Consider the following 24,571-nt stretch of genomic DNA (forward strand, 5'->3'; position numbering starts at 1 on the left):
TCCCTCCCTCCCTCCGTCCCTTCCTTCCTTCCTTCCTTCCTTCCTTCCTTCCTTCCTTCCTTCCTTCCTTCCTTCCTTCCTTCCTTCCTCCGTCCCTTCCTTCCTTCCTTCCTTATTTCTTTCCTCCCTCCCTTCCTTCCTCCCTCTTGAGAACTTGGGGCGTCCCACCACAGTGCGGGCTCAGGGGAGGACTTGAGGGAAAGCGAGTCTGGCCCGGAGAGGCTTTTGGCCAGAGGCCTGAGCGTAAGATGGTATTTTCACCAGTGAACGAGCCGGTGAAGCTCCCGGGCGATGGCGATGACTCCTCCCGGGCACAGAGAGCAAAGCTGGCTCCTCTCAGCCCCGAGACCCCTAGAAAGGGCACTCCGCCCGCTAGCTTGCAACCACGAGGTTCCTATAGCTGATCACTGGGGCCGGGTAAGGCTGGAGGGCCGGGAGCGTCCCTGTGCTCAGAAGGGTCCATCTAGGGCCGACCAGGCCGAAGGCCCCTTCAGCCTCCAGCCATCTCCGTCTGCCTCAGTTCCCTCCTTCCCGCCTGCCTGCCCTCGTCTGAGCCCATCCAAACAGCCTTTGGGAAAAGTCAGAGCCAGCCGGTGTGCCGGAAAGCTGGTGCCAGCCGCGGGCGAGTCCCCGCAGTCTGGGCTGAGCCCGGTGAGGTCACGGCAAAGTTCAGGTCAGCGTCTGCTCGGTTCTACTTGAGAGTCCACGAGATGTCGACTGGATGTGGGGGATCCCTGGGGGACAGCAAGGCCCAAAGGAGAGGGTTCGGGGGATCTCGCACGGGATCCGGACAGAGCGAAGTCCGGAAGCTTCTTCCACAGCCTCCTCCTCGCTCGCCCCGACGGCCGGGCCAGCCCCTCCGGGACCCCTGGGGGTTCTGGGCTTCCTCTTCCACATTCTGCGCTTTTCTGCATTCTCACTCTGGCCCTGCAGGGCACCCAAACTCCTCCCTTTCATGAGCCGCCCAGCTGGAGCAGGGCAGCTTGGGATGCACACACGCACACACACACGCACACACACGCACACACACGCACACACACGCACACACACACACGCACACACACACGCACACACACGCACACATACGCGCACACACACGCACACATACGCACACACGCACACACACGCACACACACGCACACACACACGCACACACACGCACACACACGCACACACGCACACACACGCACACACACGCACACACACGCGCACACACACGCACACACACGCACACATACGCGCACACACACGCACACATACGCGCACACACACACACACGCACACACGCACACACACGCACACACACGCACACATACGCACACATACGCACACACGCACGCACACACATGCGCGCGCACGCGCACACACACATGCACACACAAAACCGCACACACATGCACACATGTGCACACACGCACAAACACACACACGCGCGTGCGCACACACACATACATGCCTAGATGTGCTTCTTTCTTTCAGTCATCCAGTTTGGATTTGTCACCCTGTTCGTCGCCTCCTTCCCGCTGGCGCCCCTCTTTGCCCTGCTGAACAACATCATAGAAATCCGTCTGGATGCCAAGAAGTTCGTCACGGAGCTCCGGAGGCCGGTGGCCGTCCGGGCAAAGGACATAGGTGAGAAGGCGGGCCGAGAGGGAGGCCGGGCCGGTCCTCGGTCGTTCCTGCGCCCATGGCAGGCTCTCGCATCCCCCTGGACCCGCCCGCTGGCTCAGAGAGTGGGTGGGTGACGGCAGGCCTCTGGCGCCTGGCACTGCCGTCCTCTTGGGCCGCTCTCGTTGCCCCCCAACCCAGCCCCCTCCCAGGAGATGCTGCTTCTCTCGGGCTTGCTGGGGAGGATCCGCGCCACTTCCTGGGGAATCCTGAGCCCCCCGTGGCAGCCCCGAGGCCCAGAGTGCTCCGGAGGGAGGGCTCCGGGAGATGGGGTGGCCCCAGCAAGGCCCGAGGGGGAGGCCTGCCCCATTGCGCACAGGCTCGGCCACCCTGAGCGAACCCCTTAACGTCTCGGTGCACCCGGGCATCCAAGGGCATGAGCGCAGGCCGGCCTTGGCAGAGGGTTTCTCTACGGACCGTTTCTCCATGTCAGTGAAGTCCCAGATCTGGTCGAAGGACCCGTAAACTGGGAGAGGAAGGGGCGGCTTTGAGGCAGTCTATGGGTGTTGGCCTCTCAGCTCCCGTCTCCCCGGGGAGGAAGCGAAGGAGAAGGGGGCAGCAGACACCCCACTAATGGCCCAGGCTTCTGAGGAGCCGCGGGAACACTTGGGGCCCTTTACCTGGAGAAGTTCTAGAAGATGGGGTGGGAAGGAAGCCGGAAACGGCCTCCTAGTGTTGGAGAGAGGCGAGATCGGCCCCCAAAGGGCAGCTGGAGCAAGGCGGACACGGATTAGAGGCAGAATTAGGTAAAGAGAAAGAAAAACATTGTCCGCAGCAGAATGAACCCAATTGGAATGGGCAGCCCCAGGAGGGCCCTGGCCCGGGAGATCTGCCAGCAGAGACAGGATGCCACGGTGGCCTTGATGGCCGCTGAGGCAGACGTGGGCTTCTCAAGCTGAAGACGCATCCCCCTGGGCTTCCCTGCCTCCCAGTACACTCCCTACAGCTCTGTCCTGGACCCTCCCTTCTTCCCCTCCATTCCATGCCCGTTGGGGATCCTCTCTGCTCTCAGGGTCTCACCTGGCGTCTCTGTAGATGATTCTCTGATCTCCCCGCTGAGCTCCGTGTCACCCACTGTGGCCAAATCAGAAGGGCTTGTCTTCCCCCTTAAAGCCACCCCTCTGTGCACAGGCTGCCCTGCTCCTTTGGGGGTCAGCATCCTTCTAAGGCTGCCTCTGACCTGGCTGCCTGGCCCTGGGGTGCTCCTTGACTCCTCTGCCCCAAGCTCTCTGCACACATCACACGAGCTGCCGGGCCTGCCAAGTCTTCAGCTCCCACCACCTGGCCTCGGTCCCCTCACTTCGCTCACAGCAGCCCTACCTGCTCTGGGTCAGCCCCCTCCCCTTCCTCCAAGTTCTCCCAAGAGCTGAAGGCCAGGGTTCGGTTCGACGGACTTCCTTTTCCGCACCTCTTGTGTGCATACATTGAGGCGGCAGGAAGAGTAAGCACACACTCCTGCCCACCTTGAGCTTCCTTCCTCCTAAGGGACTCTCATAGTTGGGGACAAGGAAACTCTGGGCAAGAGGGAGTGTGACTGGAAAAAAGAGGCGAGGCAGACGGCACCCACTGGGAGAGGCTTTTTGGAGCTGAGCCCAAGTCTGCCCTCCTTCAACTTGTACCCGTTGTGCCCTGTTGTGCAGACAGAGAGCAACCCCTTCCTTCCCCCATTAGCCCTCTCTGCCTCTGGGGCAGATGGTTCTCCAGGCTCATTTCTGGTTGTGGTTTCTTTTATTCTCTTTTGGGGGTCAAAAGACGCCCCCAACACACCACTCTTCCCACCCACAGCCCCAGCAGAGATTCCTGCCATCCCCAACTAAGCCACCAGGAAATCTGCATCTCCATCCCATCTCCATCCCTCTCCATTACAGGACCCTTGCCCAGATGGCTTCATGTGCCCACGTGGCCATTTCTTTGCCTGCCGAGTGAGAGGGTTGACACCCCAGAGCCTAGAGTGCCCTTCTGGCCAGCCCTCGGGCTAGGCTCCTTGGGGTGATCTCTCCCTCGCTTGGCTGACTCCCGGGGCTCAGCTGTCCCTCTCCCAGCTCCCTGATGCCCCTCTTCTTCCTTCGGCTCCTTTATGGACTCCATGATCGTCCCCTCCCTGAGAAGAGAGCCCTCTGCCCAGGACCCACGGTCAGTCCTCGAACAGCCACCCTGGGTACCAGAGGGGCCGCCATTTCCCCACTGGCCACGCTGGGTCCCCACCATAGCAGCTGTGGGGAAAGATGCCAGAGCCTGTGCCCCCTCCTGTGGCCATGGGGCATCCCCCTAAAAAGAGGACAAAAGAAACCACAACTAGAAATGAGCCTGAAGAACCATGGGGCAGGAGGAGCCCTGGGAAAGTCTGGCTCACCTAGCCCCGATGGCTTGGGTTGGGTTGGAGGCCCCCGAGATGGAGCAACCTCAGGTGGGCGGTGGGGATCCCCAGCTCTCTGTCGAAGCAGAGGCCCGGAGCTGCCTGGGGGGATAAGCATCAGAGGCTCCTCCCAAGACGTTCCCAGGGGAAACCCAAAGGTGCAGCTCAAAGGAGCTCCTCCCCATAGTTTGGGAGCTGTCCTGACCCTCTGCCCATTTGGCCCGTGGCCTCCTCGCAGTGCCTTCGATAGAGCACTGGTCTGGGAATCAGGACAAATCAGAATCCCGCTTCAGATGCTTATGAATGGTGTGGCCCTGGCCAAGTCACCTCACCCCATTCAGCCTCAGTTTCTTCATCTGTAAAATAGAAAGGAGTTCCCAGCTTTGGGGTGCAGATCAAGCATTTACCATAGGGAAACAGAGGCAGCCCAGAGAATAAGACCAAGTACCTCCCCAAGGTAACAGCAGGTTTCAACATCTGTCTGATGGAAGAAGGATTAGCTTTTGACCCCTTTTAAGTAAAGAGAACTGACCCAAAGAAGAATAAATGAGCTCCCTAGGAGGTAGTGAGCTTCTTGTCACTGGAGGTATCCAAGCAGAGACGGAAGGGCCCCTCAGCCCTTCTGAGAGAGTCCCTCTGTCCCAGATGGGCCAGTTCCTCCCTCCACACCTCTGCTTCTACCATTACTTCCTCTCCATTTATTAGCTCTGCCCCCACTCATCATGGACCCTCTTCCCCAGTGACTGCATTCCCCCAACCCTCTCCCTCCTCTGGCTTCCTGCCCTGTGTGCCTGCCCCATCCAACCCAGAGCTGGGCTTGTCCTTCAGGGCTGAGCTGCGTGTCTGTGTTGGGTCGTCAGACAGCGCCCGCCAGGCAGCAATGAGCCCCCCAAAGGCATAGAAAGTGCAGTGAGTGAATGCGACCAGCATTCCTTAGGCGTCTCCTGCAGGCACAACCCAGAAGGGTCCCTGCCAGTTCCCACAGCCAGGAGGGGTCCCCAGCATCAAGCCCGGCCCACGAGAAGCCCCTGCAGGCGGCCCTCAGTGACGGGAGCTCGTCCCCGAGTCTGCTGCCAGGGAGCCTTCCCTGATCTCATCCTCCCCTTTCACTTCTGCTCTGAGGCCAAGCCCCGTCCTTAGGGGATAGAGGAGTCCATCATGTGCCCACCGTGTGCCGGGTGCCCAGCGAGGGGGCAAAGGGAAACAAGTCTCTGCCCTCAGCTGGCTGTCTGGGCGGGCATCAAGGCTCGGGCACGCTGGGGAGGAGAGAGCAGGCGCAGCTTTGGGGGTCTGGAAAGGCTTCTGGGGCAGGGAAGCTTAAGCTGAGACTTAGAAGGAAATGAGGTGTTCTAAGAGGTGGAGGAGGGGAAGGAGAGCCCGCCAGACAGACAGTCAGACAGCCGGAACAAGCGGGAAATGGGCTGCCAGCGGCCTGGCCAGGGGGGAACTCAGCTGTCACAGGTGCAGATCCTAAATAAGGTGGCAAGAGGTGGCTGGGGCCAGGTGGGGAAAGGTCCCCCGTGCCCAGAGGCCGAAGGGAGCCACGGTAGTTTACTGAGCAGGGGAGTGACTTGGTCACTTCTATCCCTGGAAGACCTGGGCGGCTCGGACAGGGATGGAGTGGAGCCGGGGAGGGCAGCTCCGAGGCTTCTGCGGCGATCCAGATGAGTTGGGAGGGGATCGTTCTTCGCTTCCCCAGAATAAACACTTCTCATTCTCAGATGGTCCCATCTCCAGCCTCTCTCCATCCCGGCCTCCCTCCTGGATGCCGTCCTCTATTTGGGGGCCCTCGGCTGGCTCCCCAAGGGGGCGGGAGATGGGGACTCGCCAGCCTGCCCTGGCGTCTCGGCCTCTCTCCGTCCATTTGTCTTCTTGGGCACCGCCGTGACCCAGGACAGGAAGAGGGCAGCCCTGCCCCTGCCCGGGAGCCCGAGCAGCTGGGCAGCTTCCCTGGCGTCTGCTGGGTAATGAGACGATGAAGAAGTGCTGTGTTTACTCCAAGTCTGAATTATTCCTCCTGTGTTTACACACTCGATCAGGCACCCCCTCCTAATGTAAACGAGCCGGTGGCAGGACTGGGAATGGTTTACCCAGAACGTCAGCCGTGCTCCCAGGGAGCCCTCCCTGCCAAGACCTCTGCCCGGGACCCCGGCAGGCGTGGGCGCCCGGCCGGAATCCCCTTCTGCGCTCCTTCTCGGCGAGCTTCCCTGTGGCCACCCGCCCGGCCCCTGCCGCGTGGCGCTCCTCGTGCCAAGCTGGCCCCCCAGGCAGAGCAGGCGTGGGGCATGTGTGCCCTCCTGGGGCCCCCGAGACCCTCGGACAGGGCCTGAATGGAAGCCCGGCTGGACGGTGCTTCTGTTGGGGGCTTTTCTAAGCCAATAATCAGAGTAAACAAGGAAAGATTCAAAAGCACTTAACAGGCACAGGCGGCCTCCCAGAAGCCTGGGAAGGCCTTTAGAAGCCGCCGCTTCCTTCTAAACAAAGATAAGCTCGTGGCGGGGATCTTCTGGCCATTCCAGCAGGTTCCTTCAGGCTTTCTCCCTTATTCTGGTCCTGCTGCCCCCCCAGCGGCTCAGCGGGCCAGGCTGCTTTCCACAGGGGCCTCCTCACCCCTTTGGAGGGCTCGTGTCCCCCCAGCTGGGCCCAGCTGACCAGCTCTGGACAGAAAGTGGCCGGAGACTCACTGGCTCGCCCCTCCTCGGGGCTGTGTTTCCTCCTCAGGCATCTGGTACAATATTCTCCGGGGCATCGGGAAGCTGGCAGTCATCATTAACGTAAGTGCCGTGTGAGACCCTCGGTCCGAGAAGGGAGGGCCGGCGGGCCCATTCCCAGGCCAGGCTCCCTGCCCCCCTGCCCCTCTGCTTCACAGCCCGACGCCGTCCTTGGGCTCGCGGGAGGGATGAGCTCCCTGACCCTCGGACGCCGAAACTGGACGAGGACGTTGTTTCCCCTCTGCGGGCCCCAGACGTAGAGCCCCGGGGACCCGAGAGGCCTTCATCCCAGAGATGACTTGCCCAGGGTCACAGGCAGGATTCTAACTCAGGTCTTCCGGACTCCCCAATAACCCTGCCCCCGGCGGTCTCCACGCACTGCCAGGGGATCGGAGAGGTTAGGTTTTAAAAAGAAACAAAACTCTCCGTAGGCCTTGCTTTTCTACAAGCCTCGGGGAACGCCCCTGCGGCTCACCACCACTGATTTCCGAGGTCCAACGGTGCGATCCCTTCCTGTTACAGAGGAGGAAAGGATCTGGCCCGGGTCCCCAAGGCTAGTCAGGCACTGCTGAGGTCCCCCGAGCCCTTGTCGCCCTGGATGACGCTCCTGGTCTTGCTCAGGTTTCCTAGAGGCAGAGCACAAAGGAGAGAAAAGCTATGGGCCTGGGATGAGTGGAGTGGAGTTCAAATCCTCCCTCTGATGTGCATGCTTTGTGACTTTGGGAAAATGATTTGACTTCTCTGTTCTCTGGCCCTTCCTCTCCTCACCTGTAGAACGAGGAGGGGGGACCAGCCATACCGGAGGCCACTTGGAGCCTCGTGATACCATGATCTCGATCCATTTTTGATGCCCCTCATCTTGCCCAAACTCCATTGTACTTGTTTTCCAGGCCCCTGGTCATCCTTTGAACAAGCCAGGCTCTGCCAAGGCCTCTCTGCCACTGACTAGGCGCCCATGGAGCCCCCTTTGTCCCACCTCCCCCTGTGCCACTAGCCTGGCTTCCTTCGGGATTTCCCGCTTGTGGCTCCTTGCCTTCTTTCCCTCCTCCCTCCCTGCCAGGCTGGATTTCCCCTTTCCCTCCCACCAGGCAGCATGGGCGGCCTCCTATCTCCTGGCCTCGATGGAGGTTTATGGGTCCTTTCCTTACATTGAAGCAATCTAAAGATGGCAGCCCAGACCATTTAGCTCGTATCCACCTGGCCTGGCAGCCACTTCCCAGTCAGCCTCCTTGACTGAATCCTGGGGCAGGAGGAAGCCCGGCTGCTGGGGAATGGCTTTCGAGGCCTGCTCTCCCAGTGAGAGGCCAGCACAGCTCTGTCCAAGAAGGCCAAAGCCTATCCATGGGTCAGTCCCAGTCTGTGAGGGGCGCCTGGTGTCTGCAGAGCCCAGGGAGGCCCCCAGCCATTGTTCAACAATGTCTGCCGAGTCATTTTAGCTAGACTAGACTAGACCGGCCACCTCCCTCCCTTTGGGCTCCCTTCTTTTGGGCTCCTTGGGGCAGCTCTGGAGATGAAAGGCTGCCCACTGGTTCTGCCTCCAGACCAGGGTGGACCCAATATGTAGGCAGGATCAACCTCCCTTCTTGCCAGGGGGACGTTTGCAGAGCAGCCCAAGTCTCTTTCACTGGCTTTTTCCCAGGACCTACCATTTCCCCATGACTCTGGGCCTTGTTGTAAGGCCTCGAGTGTCCCCCAGAACAAGAGCAAAGCCCCTGGCCGCCATGGCTGGGAAGCCAGTTGGACTGGCCTTATCAGATTCACCAGGGCTCTGATGGAGTAGGATGCAGGGCTGTGAGCTTTTGGTGGGGAAGGAAGGAAGGAAGCAAGGAGAGGAGGAGTGAAGGAAGGAAAGGAAGGAAAAAAAGGAAAGGAAGGAAGGAAGCAGGGAAGGAGGGAGAGAAGGAAGGAAGAAAGCAAGAAGAGGAAGGAAGGGAAGGAGAGAGGGAAGAGAAGGAGGGAGAGAGGAAGAAAGGAAAGGAAGGAAAGAAGGAAAGAAAGGAAGCAGGAAAGAAGGGGGAAAAGGAAGGGAAGGAGGGATAGAAGGAAGGAAGAAAGCAAGGAGAGGAGAAGGAAGGGAAGGAGGGAGAGAGGAAGGAAGGAAAGGAAGAAGAGAGGGAGGGAAAGAACAAAAGAAGGGAGGGAGAGAAGGAAGGATGAAAGCAAGGAGAAGAGGAAGGAAGGGAAGGAGAGGGAAGAGAAGGAGGGAGAGAGGAAGGAAGGAAAGGAGGAAGAGAGGGAGAGAGAGAAGGAAGGAAGGTCTCAAGCAAAGGACAGTGCTTGAGAATGGAGTTAGACACTGAGATCTCCTATTGTGAAGATGAAGGGAAACAAGAGGGTCTCTGACTCCTTCTGTGGCATTTCCCTCTCAGGCCTTCGTGATCTCCTTCACCTCCGACTTCATCCCGCGTCTCGTGTACCTCTATATGTACAGCTCCAATGGCACCATGCACGGCTTTGTGAACCACACGCTCTCCTCCTTCAACGTCAGTGACTTCCAGCCGGGGACGGCTCCCAACGACCCCCAGGACGTGGGCTACGAGGTGCAGATTTGCAGGTACGGCTTTCTAGTCACCCTTTGAAAGTGAAAGGAGGTAAACGAGCCGATGCCATGGGCACGGTGGGCTTATGGGGTTGGGAACATTGGAGGGTAGGTGGGCAGGCGGGAGCCTCCTGTCTTCAGCTTCCCTCCCCCTGAGATCCCAGCGGATGAAGGCAGAGCTCTTAGGGTAAGGCAGCAGCGGCTGGATAGGTGGAGGCGGGCAGCGATGGCCGTAGAAGGGAACAGCCAAGAAAGCATCAGGAAAAAGTATGGCCAAGCAGTTAACTAGCAGAGGGCAAATGGGTCTTTGGGCCAGAGCGCTGACCTCAGAGGAGGCAGCTTCCTCCCTGGAAGGATCCGCTTCTTCCCCATGTAGAAAATGTTTGCGTTCTGAGCCTGAGATCCAAAGACACCTCCGGTACCCAGACACCAGTTATCTGATAAAGGCAGTGATCCAGAACATGGCCTTTTCCTTCCACCAACACTGTCTTATTCTTTTTTTAAACCCTTGGCTCTCTGGGCCTCAGATCTCCCATTCGTAAGATGAGGGCATTGGCCCAGTGGTGCTCTCTAAGACTTTTTCCATCTCTCTCTGTCTCTGTCTCTCTGTCTCTATCTCTCTGTCTCTGTCTGTCTGTCTGTCTGTCTGTCTCTCTCTCTTTCTCTCTCTGTCTCTCTCTCTCTCTCTCAATTATGTCCATGAAATTTAAACCAGTGGACCCTCAGAACAGCCAAGGACTCTGGTTCGGTTCTCCCCATATTTCTGGCTGGACGAGCTGTCAGTCAGCATCAGGTCAACCTCTGGCAGTTATGTGGAAGGGTTTTCCCAGACGTCTCTTTCTCTCTTCTCTCCCCTTCAGTCATTCCCTCCGTGCTCTCTCCGAGGCCTCTGGGGCTGAGGGTGCAGCTCTGGTCTCACTCCGCATTCTCCTGGCCTGCTCTGAGGGAAACACACCACCTTCTTCTCTTGGGATCCAAGGGTTACTGTGTTGGATGAGTCCATCTACCAACAGGCCAGATAAAAACCAGTGAAGGTGCCAGGCAGGAGGACCAAGTGGAGAGATGGGACAGGGCAGCCCAGACTGTGTTATTGGCTATCCCTGGGCAAGACACTTAACTTCTCGCTGCCCTGGGTAGCTCTCTAGGAGCCTTGGGTGCAAAGGAGGTGCCACCCTACATGGGTGAAGGGCGTTTGAACCTCACAAGTCTCCCTTACCATGGGTGAAATCACAAGTCCAGACCAAAGAGATATTGAAAGAAGTCAAATTCAGTGATGCAGAAGAACTCCTCCTTCTATGGGATCCCAGGTAAGGCAGGGCTCACCCATCCTAGACCCCCAGGAATCCCAGAGAAGAAAGAGAAGGTCAATGAATGCTAGATTTAGGACTCAAAGCCCATTCAATCCATGCTTGCCCCATTTTCAAGTGGAGGAAAAGGAAGCCAGAGAAGTCAGGAACTTGTCCAAAGTCACCAAAGAAGGAGGAGGCACCGGGTCATCTCCTTCCCAACCCCACCTAGAACAGGGTGCCCCCCATCAGCCCCTTTGAACCACATGGGCTTTGCCCCCATTAGCATTCTGGGGCCCCATTTGGATGTCAGGAGAAATGCCCATCCCTGTCAGTCTCCAGCCGCGGGGCAGCCTGGGATCCGAGTGATGGGACGAGCAGGGCTCAGCCTCCCAACCCCCCAACTCCACTTCAGGCCTTCATTCAACAGGCCTTTTTTTTTTTAAAAAAATCCAACACAGAATCCTCTGATGCCCAGTGAGACTCAATAAGGAGATCAGAGAGCCAGGGAGGAAATGCATCCTTAGAGCCTTCCCACCTCCATGGAGAGCTCCCACCCCGGGGCTCCTCCCCATCCCAGCCAGCCTCTGCCCAGATACCATTCAGCCCCCTATCCTTCCCCGAGGGGCCAGGCCCGCACCCCTATCCCCCTCTTGGTGGCCCCAGGTGGCATGTCAGAGGCATGGAGGAAGCAGCCTGCCCAGCACCCAGCTGAAGCCACTGAGGCCAATCTTGGCCTTTTGGGGAGGAATTCAGTGAAAACTCCTGTTTTCATGGCTGCCTGGTTTTTGAGGCCTCTTGCCTGTGGCTGCCCGTAGCCTTCATTCCCTGCAGCCTGATTTCCCAGTCTGTGACGGCCGTCTCCTTGTGGGTCTGTGCTGAGAGGCTTCCTGGAGGGAGCAGTGGCAGACATGACATGGTGGGGCATCAGGGGGGCCTCATGGCATCAGCCCCTGCGAAGCTTCTTGGAATCAAGGCAGGGGCTGGAGGATGCATCTGGTCGCAGGGAAGAGGGCCAGGGCAGAAGCTGGGGTATAAATCAGGCCTGTCGACGCTTCGCTTGGGGCTCTCTCCACCCTGCCACCCGATCTGTGCCAGCCAGTGGCAGCCGTGGGACAGGTCCTGCATGTTCCCAGGTCTGCTGTGGGATTCCCCGGGCAGGAAGAAAGCATGTACCTGGTGGCCCAAGCATGAGCTCTTCGCCTTTGCCCAACCAGATGGGCTGGTTCCGGGGTGGCCCTTCCCTTCCTTTCCCAAGGGAACTCCCAGGGAATGTTTCCCCTCGCCTCATCCTCGGAACCTACCCTCCATGGAGCCCAGTTTTGCAGACAGCCCTTCCACGAGCCTGGCTCTCTGGGAAACTGAGGCCTGAATTGAGTTTCTGGCTCTAACAGCTCCCTTAGACAGTTCCCTTGCCAGCCTTTACCTCAGTTTCCCCGTCTGTAAGATGCAGGGGGCAAAGGAGCGGCCTCCTCCCCATCTCTCCCATCCCTCCCCCCATTTCCTTTCTTCATGAAAGCAGCCCTGGGCACCGTCGGCACTTAATAAATGCAGGGTAACTCGTGGGAGCCCCGAGCGGAGCCCAGGGCAGCATCTGATGCCATTCCGCTGACCCTCGCCGGGCTGTGGCCGGCTCCTCCTTCAGAGCTCAGCCTGGCAGCAAGCCCGTTGGGGCCAGTCCCCTAACCCCGTTCATCTGTAAAATGGGCTGGCGCCGTCTGTGGCAAACCATGCCAGCATCTCTGCCAAGAAACCGCTGAGCAACGACGGCCCCCCGGATCGTTTCCTCGGTGGGGGGCCTCCCGGTGGGGGGGCTGTTTCCTCTGTCAGCCCCTCCCTTGCACCTCATAGTCTTAGAAGGCGGGGCCTAATGAATGAACGAATACAGCAGGCAGCCCAAGATCCCGCGGAGAGCCCTGACCGGCTTCCCCCTGCTTGTGCCTCCAGGTACAAAGACTACCGAGAGCCCCCCTGGTCAGAGAACAAGTACGAGATCTCCAAGGACTTCTGGGCCGTCCTGGCCGCCCGCCTGGCCTTCGTGATCGTCTTCCAGGTAACCTGGCTCTGGGTTTGAAAGGTCCTTGTATCCACGGGTGCCAGGTGCTAAGGTGAGGATTCCAAGGAGGGGTGGGCTCCCCTGGGGAATCAGCTGCAATCGGCCAGCCTTCTACTCGAGGCCCAGCACGGAATTCACTCTGGGACCAGAGGAGGGTTCAGACACCTTCTCCGGCCACCTCCTGGCCTTGGGCTTCCTCTGGAACCCCTGCAGCACCAAGGACAGAGCCGCAGAGGCCACAGCACTGCTTAACCGGTCAGTGCTCATTGAGGGAATGAATTCATGGAGCCGAAGGACTTTGACTGGCAGTAAGAGCAAGCTTACTACTTCAGGTCATCCGTAGCATTGACCCACCGTGCTGTGATGGACCGGGCCAGCCGAAGGCGCTGGAGATGGCCCTGGAATGCAATGAAAAGAGACTCCCAGAGTGACTTCCCCTTTCAGTCTTCCCCGCTGCAAAATGAGGAGGCTGGGAGGCCTGACCTCCAGATGTCGGGTCCTCTGGGCCTGTGACTGGATGACCTACAAGGTCCCTTCCAGGTTTAGGTCTCTGGTGCTTTCTTCCTACGCGATGTCACCTAGAAGAGGCGCCATCTTGAAATGTTTGAACAGCCATCTAGGGGAAGCGGGAACAACTTTGCTCTGCTGGGCCCCAGAAGGCAGAACTAGAAGCAATGGGAGAAGGTACCACGAGGCATATCGGGGCTCCTCAGCATGCAAAACGTCCTAACCATGAAAGCAGCCATAGAGAAGAAGGGGCTGCATGGAAGGAAGTTGGGCTTCCCGGACGAGGCTGGACAACCACTTGAGGAGGCTGGGGAGAGGGTGTTCCTACGGGATGCCACGCTCTCCGAGATCCCTTCCAGCTTCCAGATTCAGAATAACAATTCCTCTAAAATCCCAAAGTAGCTCCTGAATCCTCAGAGAGAGGGGCCATTAAATAGGGCACTGTGGTGGGGGGAATGGCAAGTCCTTGCGCAGGAGAGCATCAGATTAGATGCTGTGCTCCACCCTCCCTGCTGCTAGGTAGAAGAAAAGAACACCCCTGTCTCGCCTCACCCTCCTCCCGTGGGAAGCCCACTGGAGAGTTCCTGGAATCCCAAGTCACATGTTCAGTGGAGAAAACAAGCGCTGAGCTGTTTCTCTTTTGAAAGCTCCTGGGGAGATGACTTTCTGCTCATTTATCCGTCACCTTCAATGGCTCCCAGTGGTGGGGCCAAGAGACTACCCAGGAGCCTTGCCAAGGATTCAAGGATTAGGGTGACCAGGCCCAGCAGAATGCATTATGGACCTGCTCTAATCTGATCCTCCCTCCCCTGACCCTTGTAGTATGTAAAATCATATTGCCATTTTGCATAGATGCAAGCTAACAGATGCCCAGTTGAGAATATAGAACCTGGCATGAGACAGGGGCTTGTGCCAGCCTGGCAGTTGGAAGGCAGGGTATATAAAGAGCTCACAGACTCCTGACTTGGTCACTTTTCCTTCTAGCCTTTTGGGTTTGGCGATCCGGTGGGTCGAGATCTCTTTATCTCTGATAATCTGATAAGGACAGCTTAGTTGATAAGGAAATAATGACCTAACAGGGGAGTTGTCTTTTACCTCATGCTTCCAGCTCTGGCTCCAGGAGCCTGGAGTTTATTATATATGTTTCAAGACTCATTTCACACAAAAGACCCCCCCTCAAAAACTTTGCAGATGCGCAGAAGTTACAAATTATGTCACATCAAAACACAAAACATTGGCTTCAGAACAGACCAAGGCCAAGGCTGAATTTTGACTGGGTTCTTATCAGGAAGCCAAGTTGGGAGTATTTTTCTCAGGGTCTAATTGCCCCTGCTAAGATTTTGGCCTTGGCTATATCAGGCAGCAGCATTCCTGGTCAAAGGGGAACAGTGTTAACCCTTTAAATTCAGGTTTGCTAGGAACTTAAAAGCTTTTCAATAAGGCCACAATACTTTTCAACAAGAAATCACAAGGATCACAAAATGGGTCAAAAGAGGAGTCTCAGATTTTTATCTATTCTCTCATTGGCTTCCCACAACCTGGGTTAAAGGGAGGGGGAACGTGCGTTAGTTTACTTAGGCAGGTAGACTTAAGTTAACACTGCAGGCCAACTATTAGAAACACATCTGGCAAAGTAATCTATTCCTTTAGATCAGCGGTTCCCAAACTTTTTTGGCCTACCGCCCCCTTTCCAGAAAAAGTATTACTTAGCCCCCTGGAAATTAGTTTTTTTTTTTTTAATTTTAATAGCAATTAATAGGAAAGATAAATGCACCTGTGGCCATCACCGCCTTCCTGGATCACTGCAGCACCCACCAGGGGGTGGTAGCGCCGACTTTGGGAATCACTGCTTTAGAGAGAAGACTATTTATAGCAACAAACAAGACAACACCATACTGACCCAGGGCCTGCCAGCCCTGGGTCAGCAGAGAAGCACATTAGAGTTTAAATCTGCTTAGGCATTCTTGTCTTCAGCTTCACAAGAAGACCTTCAACATCTCAAACCTAGTGTAGTGAGGTTAGCTGTTTAGAGTTCTTAGATTACCTCACCCTCTTACCAAATCTCTTTCACCTAATACTTCAACATCAAATAAATCCATCAACCTTTTAAACCTAAGAACTTGTAGTCATTGCCTACCTTCATCTAGGGCCAAGTAAGGAAAGCTGTCTGGACATTCTAAAGGCTAGTCTGCACCATTAACAGTTTGGATCAGAAAGTGCCATATTTCCTTCCTGTTTGACTCCATCTTCAATCCAATAGGAAATCACTTCCTTCTCAGGACAGGGCTGTAGAATCCTGAAGTTAAAGGAACTTGGGTATAGTAGCAGGAGAGTATTTCACACATTTCTCTGCTAAGTGCTGCCTCCACACCTGTACCCTAGTTCTATAGCCTCAAGACTAGCCTGAGTCCATCCTCCTTACTCTTCCCACTCATATAGCCACCTCCCTTTTATTACACCCTGATCCCTTGCACACAGAAGGACAACAGGGCTGGATGAGACCCGTGGAGGACACTAGCCACATGACTGTGGCCAAGTTATTTGTTGCCTTCTCTTCTCATTTTCTCCTGTAAAAGACAGATAATAATACGTGTCGAACCACCCTCTAAATCTTGGGTCCTACATTGGTGGTACTTATGGTTTGGGTTTTTTCTTTCCTTTTCTTTTTTAAATCATCACCTGCCATCTTAGAATCAATACTGCATATCAGTTCCAAGGCAAAAAAGTGGTAAAAGCTAGGCAATGGAGATGAAGTGACTTGTCCAGGGTCATACAGCAAATGTGTCTAAGATCACATTTGAATCCAGGACACCTCCAGTCTTTGGGCCTGGTTCTCTATCTACTGAGTCACCTAGCTGCCCCCCCACATCCCCTCCTTTTTTTTTTTTTTTTTCTTAATTAGACCAGTGATTTGGCTCAGGGTGGGAAGCTCCCCTAGAGATCAGAAGGACTCAAAGTGGTGAATGTAAAGGCTTTTGCCATCATGGCTCCACCATAGAAATAAGCGTGGATTCTTCCAATGGTGATTTCCCTTCCATCCTTCTTCCTTGGGGGATGGAGCCAAGATGGCGGTTTAGTAGCACCAACAGCCCAAACGGCTCTGACTCTCCTTCCATCCTTCTTCCTCTCTCTCTTCCTCCCAGAACCTGGTCATGTTCATGAGCGACTTCGTCGACTGGATCATCCCTGACATTCCCAAAGACATCAGCCAGCAGATTCACAAGGAGAAGGTGCTCCTGGTGGACCTCTTCATGAAGGAGGAGCAGGGAAAACAGCAGATGCTGGAGACCCTGAAGGAGAAAGATAGCCTGCAGAGCGACAGCTGCAACAACCACAGCCCGCCATTCCCCAGGATGCAGCAAGGCACCACGGCCTCCGGACGCTCCTATCACGTCGCCATTTAGCAGGAGGAAGCGCCAGGCTTGCAGTGCCCTTCCTCGGCCATGCCAGTGAGCGCCACTCTGCCTGTGACCCAGTCTCTCATCCGTGGACCGCCTGGCACAGGGTCCAGAGCAAGCTAAAGCCTGGTGGTGCCTGTGCTGGGCAGAAATTCTCTTGTAGAAACGGAGGACCATGTCCTGATGGGACACTTTCCTTTTCTTTTTTTTTTTTTTTGCACAAACTGTAATGCAGGGAACTCGCTCTCTCTCTCTCTCTCTCTCTCTCTCTCTCTCTCTCTCTCTCTTCTTCTTCTTCTTCTTCTCTCTCTCTCTATCAATCAAAAAAGTGGATGATGCCACCCTTGGGGTCAATGTAGGTTATTTCCTAGAAACGGTTCTCTGCAGACTCCGCGGTCTCCTTTCTGCTGCAAGATGAGCGAGAGTCACCAGAGGAAAAAACCTTTTTAACCTTTCTGATGCCTTAATGTGTAGACAAAGCGGTTTTCCGAGATGCCAGGCCTGAGCTCCTTGCAGCAGGGGGCTGAGTTTAGAGGCGACTTTTCCAAAGAAGCTTCCAGAGCAGAGGAGGGGAAGCCATTTTGACCCAACACTATTCTCGTTCTCGACGCTGGGACCTTCTGAGGTCCCACGGAAGAGAGCCCTGCCCCGAGCAGCCCAGGGAGCTTGGGATTGGCGTCCGCCCTTCGGGGTCCCAGATGCAGTGCATGCTGGGAGGAGCCAAATGTAGCCTGCCATAGGGGAGGGGACCCCCGACCACCCCACGCCCCACCAGCCCACCCAATCCGTCGTCTCCCTCCCCCTCCCCCATCTGCCAAATCCCAATCTCTTCCCAGCCCGACGATGTTCTCCATTTTGCCGATTTCTGATGAAACCAAACTGCGCCAGGACCACTAGAAGGGCAGCGTCCCGAGGGGTATTTTTAGAGCCTTTCAGGTTTTAAATAGAAGCCTTCCAGACTCCCTCCACAGGAGACGGGCTCCGCTCCCGGATCTTTCTTGGGTTTAAAAATCAATGAGGGGGCGAGATGGACTTCTCGGTTCTTCCGGCAGTCGGCCTCAGATGTACCACAGGGGGACGGAGTCGATCATGTTAACCAAATATCTCTGAAAGGCGTCGAAAAGATTGTTCCTACCAAAGATTTTTATCAATAAAGGGCTTCTATTTTGGTAACACGCTCTTCTATCTTTACTTACAGGACTCTCACTAGTGGACATCAGTCATCCACAGGGCACACCCCTCTCTCTCGCACACGCACACACACACACACACACACACACAGACACACACAGACACACATGCACACATGCACACACACGCACATGTGTAATTCTCCTCAGTGACTCCATGTACACAAAGGCCTGCCGGGCTGTGATTTCCAAAGGCCGGACCTTCCCCGAGAGAATGACCAGTGCCGGCCCTCGTCCTCTGATCCTTATTTGCTGAACTTGTACAAACGGATGCTTTCTTTCCTCCTGTGCAGGAAGCTGTCGGGATGGGCTTTTGTAGAGCAATTCTGTATTCACAACGAGGCGATGCCCCCAAACGAGCATTTCCTGGAACCCTTTTTTGAAAAGAAGCAAATGTACGCAGATCCGTGTAGGCCTTTGGCTGAGCATTTATTCGCAATAAATCGAAGTGCACAATCCTTTCTTAAGTCGGAGACCTTCCGTTGGCCTTTTATCCACGCCAGATGCCGCAGGTGATGGTACCGGTCAGTCCGGCAGCCTCATGGGTCAGAGCTGGAAGGGGCTACCTTCCTTCCTTCCTTCCTTCCTTCCTTCCTTCCTTCCTNCCCCCTCTGCCTCTAGGATTGGGGAGCTGGGGAAGGAGGATGGCCTAAGGGGCAGCCCCTCTGCCCCCCGGTGGCTGTTACTGCCCAGCAGGGCCTTGGGGCTTTCTCTCTAATATGGGCACCTTGGCAGAGCCCCATGCCAGCCCCTCAGTGCCAGGGGCATTAAAAGTATGCCACAAGGGGCAGCTCGGTGCTCAGCAGATAGAGACGGGAGGTCCTGGGTTCATGTAGGGTCTCAGATGCTTCCTAGCTGCGTGACCCTGGGCAAGTCATTTGACCTGCTTTGCCTAGCTAGGTCTTACCGCTCTTCTGCCTTGGAACAGTATTGATTGGAAGGTGGAAGATGAGGGTTGTTTGTTTTTTTTTTAAGTATAATACATTTCTAAAGGGCTTCTGGGGTGCCGGCGATCTTGCTTCCTCCTGGGGATCTACCTCTGCTTTCCCCCTTCCCAGCGGGGACACGTGTAGACGCCGGTTAGAGGAGATCTCCCCCCCCCAGTGCCTAGCCCTTACCTCTCTTCTGCCCCGGGACGGAGCCTTGGTGCGGATTCTCAAGCAGAAGGATCAGGCTTTTTAGTAGAAGTTGGAAATCATTTCAGAGAAAAGTCAAGGCTAAAGGAGCCGGGGAGAGGCGGGGAGAGCCGGGGAGAGGCGGGGAGAGGAGGGGAGAGGCCTCCCTCTTGTGGAAGGTGGGCCGTCAGCGGAGAAGGCAGGGAGGCCGGGAGGGGGAGCCTTCCAGGCGGAGGGGACGGCCCGCAGCAGGGGGCCAGAGCCCTGTCTGGCGGACTGCAGAGGAGGCCGGGCTCACTGGTTCGGAGACTACCTGGGAAAGGGGCCTTCGGTGCCCCCCAGACAGAGACCTCGAGCCCCGATTCCAGCCAGCGGCTCCTACCAGTGCCCGGCGGCCCACTGCCGCCTTCTGAACGCGGTCAGCCCTCGGCCGGGCAGCAGGAGCCACAGCGAGCGGGGACGGTCCGGAGATGTGAGGATTCCCAGCAGGTGAAGCCAAATGCCCATCTGTGGCCCTCTCTGGGGCTCTGTCACCTGGCAGAGCGTTCGGAAGCCCAGGGGGTGCAGGAAGCCGAGGGCAGGCCACAGCGTGGGCACGGCGCCTCTGCTTAAACCCTCACCTTCCAGGGCAGAAGCCACCCGAGGCAGAGAGCCGTGAGGGCTACGCAGTGGGGGTGAAGGGACCTGCCCAGGGTCACACAGCCGGGAAGTGTCTGAGGCCAGATTGGAACCCAGGACCTCCTGTCTTCAGGCCTGGCTCTCCATCCAGTGAGCCACCCAGCTCCCCCAGCAGTAGACTTTTTGATGTTGTTTTTCTCTCTCTTGCTTCTTTCTCTTAAAAGTTAAGGGTGAGGAGCAGCTGGGAAGCTCAGCGGATAGAGAGCCAGGCCTAGAGACGGGAGGTCCTGGGTTCTAATCTGACCTCAGACACTTCCCGGCTGTGTGACCCTGGGCAAGTCACTTGACCCCCATGGCCTACCCTTACCGTTCTTCTGACTTAGAACCAATACACAGCACCGATTCTAAGATGGAAGGTGAGGGGTTAAAAAAAAAAGTAAGAGTTGAGGGCAGAAGGCTGAGATCCTGGTAAGGGAAGGTTCAAGTTGGGGGAAACCATGCTCTTTACGGAGGTATTTTTCATCCCCCCTTTGTAGGGCTCCATCAGCCAATCAACAAGCATGAATTAAGCATCTACTATGCCAGACACTGTACTGGCAGCGAGGAAACATCCCCTGATCTCAGCGAGCTTATAACTGTTGGCGGAGGCACGAGGCTAGAGACGGAGAGAGACTCCACGCTGGTCATTGTGCTGTGGGGACTTCCCAGGGCTGGGGGGCACCAGTACCCGGGGATGGCCTGGGGAAGCTCCTGGAGGACGCAGGATGCCAAGGAGGGAGGGAGAGCTTTCCGGCGGGCAGAGGCCACAGCTGGTGAGGATCCCGCCCTTGGGCACAGACCTCGCCCCTGCTGATGGAAGGTCTTCTGGACAAGCTTGTCCCTGAGGGGTCCCAGCCTCGGACCCTCCCCACTGCCCGGCCGGCACACGTGGGAAGGCCAGCTGACCTCTAGGTGATGTGGGCAGGATCCGAAAGGAGCCCAAAAGGTGGGCTGTAGATCCCGCCTAGCCCTGCACTCAGATCCAAGAGCTGCATCCTGGCGAGCTGCATCCTGGCGCTTCTCTTGGCTCATAATAGAGAGGCTTCTGGACATGCTGAAGCTGCTCCATGGGATGACCAGAAGCCCTGGCTAGGCCCTCCGATAAGGCCCAGTAAACTATTCACACGCTGACCAGCCAGCCAGGATTCTGCCTCCGCCCAGGACCCTTCACGGGTAACACTGATCCCCCCCATTCAGAACGCTCGGTGCATCCTGGCGCTGAGTCCCCTCCCAGGCCGATGCCCCCTCTATAACCAGTTCCTCAGTCTCAGTCACCGGGCGTCCTGGCTTCTTTCTCCGTCCCGCCAGACCTTCTCCAGGCTCTTTCCAAGACCGAGCCGAGCCACCCACCGGCCCAATCTGCCCTCCGAACCCCGATTAGCAGCCTGCTAAGAATGACAGTTCCTGATAGCCTGGGGCCGTGGAAGAATGGCTGGACCCACATGGAATAGCAACTCTCTTCTCTATCTTCATAGTAAGGACGGCTTCCTCTTGCCCCGGATACTCCATCTTAAAAAAATGTGAATTTGATAGGAATAAATGTAAAATCTTCTCCCAGGGCTCCAAGAAATCACCTGCACCAGTCCAGGGTGAAGAGACGAGGTTAGAAAGTGCATGAAATAAGAGTCTAGAATTCGGTTACCTAACAGGCCAACAAGAGTCAGCAAAGCCACCCAGCATTCACAAAAGGCTCAAAATGAACTCCTTCATTCTAGATGTCCAGCTGCTCTTTAGGCGCCCCCCCCCCCCCAGTCTTTCAAGTGTTTCTTCTTCTGTAGCTCTGGGCAAGACTCTCTATCCACGGCCATAGAGCTGCTGCTTAAATGCCTTTCTGGGCAAGAAGAAGAGAGCCCGGATTCCAATCCCAGCTCTGTAAAATCTGAAAATCCCCTTCCAAAGATCCGAAGATCCTCTTTGGGTTCAAGCTCCTTCCCTATAAATGAGGGGGCGAAACGGCTCCTTTTCAGCTCTCAGTGTTATCGTTTACGAAGAATGTTTTATGGCTTTGGAATTCTGAACTTTTTCTAATTGCTTTCAAACCCACTGTTTTACCCACTAAAAAATGTTATGATCGGGGCAGCTGGGCAGCTCAGTGGATGGAGAGTCAGGCCTAGAGACGGGAGGTCCTGGGTTCAAATCAGGCCTCAGACACTTCCTAGCTGTGTGACCCTGGGCAAGTCACTTGACCCCCATGGCCTACCCTTACCACTCTTTTGCCTAGGAGCCAATACACAGAAGTTAATGGTTTAAAAAATAAAATAAAATAAAATAAAATAAAATAAAATAAAATAAAATAAAATAAAATAAAATAAAATGTGAATGACAGGGAGCAGCTGGGTAGTTCAGTGGATGGAGAGTCAGGCCTAGAGACAGGAGGTCCTGGGTTCAAATCTGCCCTCAGACACTTCCTAGCTGTGTGACCCTGGACAAGTCACTTGACCCCCATGGCCCACCCTCACCACTCTTCCACCAAGGAACCAATACACAGAAGTTAAGGGTTTAAAAAAAAATGTTGTGATCCCTCCAAATTACCTCAGAGTGCCTTTGGGCCCTCTTGATGGCAGGCCCCTTCCAGCAGTCTCTCGAGGGCTCTGGGGAGATGGTGCCCAAGCAGAGCTCACTCCATTCAGTGGCCACATTTCCCTCCTGCTGAATACCCTTCTCAGCATCTTCGAATCCCCCAGCATGCCGAGTTGTCTCGGTGGTCTCCTCCTCACCCTTTGTAGGTGGCCTGAAAGCCAACCTTCTGGGTCAAGATCTCCGACTGGTGTTTACACTCTCCCCAAACACATAATTGCAGGGTGTTCTTTGAAGCTGATGCCTGCCCTAGACGAGGCTCTGTCTAAACTTGGCCTTTGCTGATACAGAAAGCTACGACCCAAAACAAAAAAAAAAAAAAATGGGACCAAATGGGGCAAGTCCACAAGCTCAGGAATGTGATTTGACCCCAAACTCCATAACATTCCTGGAAAAGCCTCCATGACCTAGAACTCAAGTTCTGGGTTTACACCATCACTCAATAAACATTTCTTATGCCCCTACTATGCGCTAAGCCAAGCCTGGGGGACACAAAAGAGGCCAGAGACAGCCCCTGCCCTCAAGGAGCTTACAATCTAATGTACGATCCACAAAATAGATTTGGCGGGACTATCAGGATTCGACTCGGGTCTAAGTCTCCACTCAATCCCCATGCGTACACTTAGTCCAACAAGACAGTACTTTTAGGACAGATCTACGGGTTTTACTAGACACACAAAAGTGCCAACGTTCGTACCCAGGTCCCTAAATATCCAATCCTGGACTTGCCCAGGCCCTGCCAACCAGCACTAGTCAAAGGACAAGTTTCATAGTGAAGAGCACTCTCGAAGGCCGGCTAGTCCATTCCTCTTGTTTGGCACATCAGGCAACCCAGGTCAGAGAGTTTTTGTTTTTTTTTTTTTTTTTTTTTTTAACCCTTACCTTCCGTCTTGGAGTCAATACTGTGTATTGGCTCCAAGGCAGAAGAGTGGTAAGGGTAGGCAATGGGGGTCAAGTGACTTGACCAGGGTCACACAGCTGGGAAGTGGCTGAGGTCAGAGAGTTTAAGTGACCTGCCTAAGCCTAAGGTAAAAGTGGGAAGCAAGCTGGAATCTGAACCCAGGTCTGTTGACTCCAAACCCAGATCTCTTTTCCACCAAACCTCCTGGGTTTGGGCATCCACACGGGCACCCTTTCCCTGACAGATCGTCAGTCATACCATGGCTGCCTCCACCCAATGCCATCCTTGGGACCTTGGGGTCAGCTGGAGTCAGCGCTCGCTCTCTCTATATCTATCTATCTCTCTCTCATGTTTCTCTCTTTCTCTCTGTCTCTCCTCTCTCTCTCATATCTCTTTCTCTGTCTCTCCTCTCTGTCTCTGTCTCTTGATCACTCACTCTGTCTCTCTCTTTTCTCTCTATCTCTATCTCTGTCTCTATCTCTGTATTTCTCTCTATCTCTCTCTCTATCTCTCATGTTTCTCTTTGTCTTTCATATCTCTTTCTCTGTCTCTCTCTCCTCTCTCTTTCTGTGTGTGTGTGTCTCTTCTCTCATCACTCTCTGTCTCTCTCTCCATATATACATGCATTTATATGTGTGTATATACACACCCATATATTTGTGTATATGTGTATATCTCACCAGCTTCTCTGTTCTACCTCCCATCTCTTCTGGCTCTTGTACTCTATAAAAGAGGAAGAGCAAGAGTGTATCTTTGCTTGTAAACTGGCTAGGAATCAATCGCCCTCAAGATTACATTGATGGGACAGCTCAGAACAATATGGGGCTCAGTCTTGCCAAGGGAATGCCACCTCTTGTTACAGGGCATCATCCATTCCAGTGTCTTTAGCAGTGGAGACCAAGAAATTGCTCAGGGATAGAGCAGGTGGCTCAGTGGATTGAGAACCAGGTCTAGAGGAGATCCTAGTTTCAAATCTGGCCTCGGTCACTTCCTAGCTGTGTGATCCTGGACAAGTCACTTAACCCCAACTGCTTAGCCCTTACCATCCTCCTGCTTCAGAACCAATAACTAGTATTGAATCTGAGGCAGAAGGTAAGGGTTTAAAAAAAAAAGGAATCATATACTTTCTTTCATCCTCAAAGCATTCCTTTAGCACATGATAAGGAAAGATTATCCCCTCCAAATTGTAGAAGAGGAAAGTAACCTTCAGAGATGCTAGGGAATTGCTCAAGGTCACACAGCAACTTACAAAACCCAAGCCTCCCTGGCTCCTCCTCCAATGATATCCTACTAAAATTGTCCTACTGATCATTTTTCCCCCATGAGTTGGAGAAAGAGTTATTTAAGATGCTTATCAACTTTCCATCAGATATGAGTGCAACATAAAGTAAAATGCTAATGTTGAAGTCAGAGAGATCTGAGTTCAAATCCCACTTTGAACACTTCTATGTGGTCCTTGGTAGATCTCTCTAAGGCTTGATTTCTTCTCCTGAAAAATAGACCCAATAATACCTGTAGAATCTACCTTATAGGGTGGCCGTAAGAATCAAAAGAAATGATACCCATGAGCACTCCTTTATTAGTCATTAAGTCATTAATGACTTCAGTCA

General features: G+C 54.9%; 1 protein-coding gene across 1 annotated transcript in view; it reads left to right on the forward strand.

The window, feature by feature from the left end:
• Window positions 1-16,613, forward strand: part of ANO1 (anoctamin 1) — a 91,836-nt gene extending 75,223 nt beyond the window's left edge. Inside the window, exons 20-25 of the mRNA XM_044682062.1 lie at window positions 521-651; window positions 1,480-1,632; window positions 6,746-6,798; window positions 9,105-9,289; window positions 12,508-12,613; window positions 16,267-16,613. Of these exons, the coding sequence (XP_044537997.1) occupies window positions 521-651; window positions 1,480-1,632; window positions 6,746-6,798; window positions 9,105-9,289; window positions 12,508-12,613; window positions 16,267-16,527 (889 nt within the window). The 3' untranslated portion in view covers window positions 16,528-16,613. The remainder of the gene's footprint in view (window positions 1-520; window positions 652-1,479; window positions 1,633-6,745; window positions 6,799-9,104; window positions 9,290-12,507; window positions 12,614-16,266) is intronic.
• The last annotated feature ends 7,958 nt before the right edge of the window (window positions 16,614-24,571 follow it).

This window comes from Gracilinanus agilis, chromosome 6 (genome assembly GCF_016433145.1).
Source record: "Gracilinanus agilis isolate LMUSP501 chromosome 6, AgileGrace, whole genome shotgun sequence".
NCBI lineage: Eukaryota > Metazoa > Chordata > Mammalia > Didelphimorphia > Didelphidae > Gracilinanus > Gracilinanus agilis.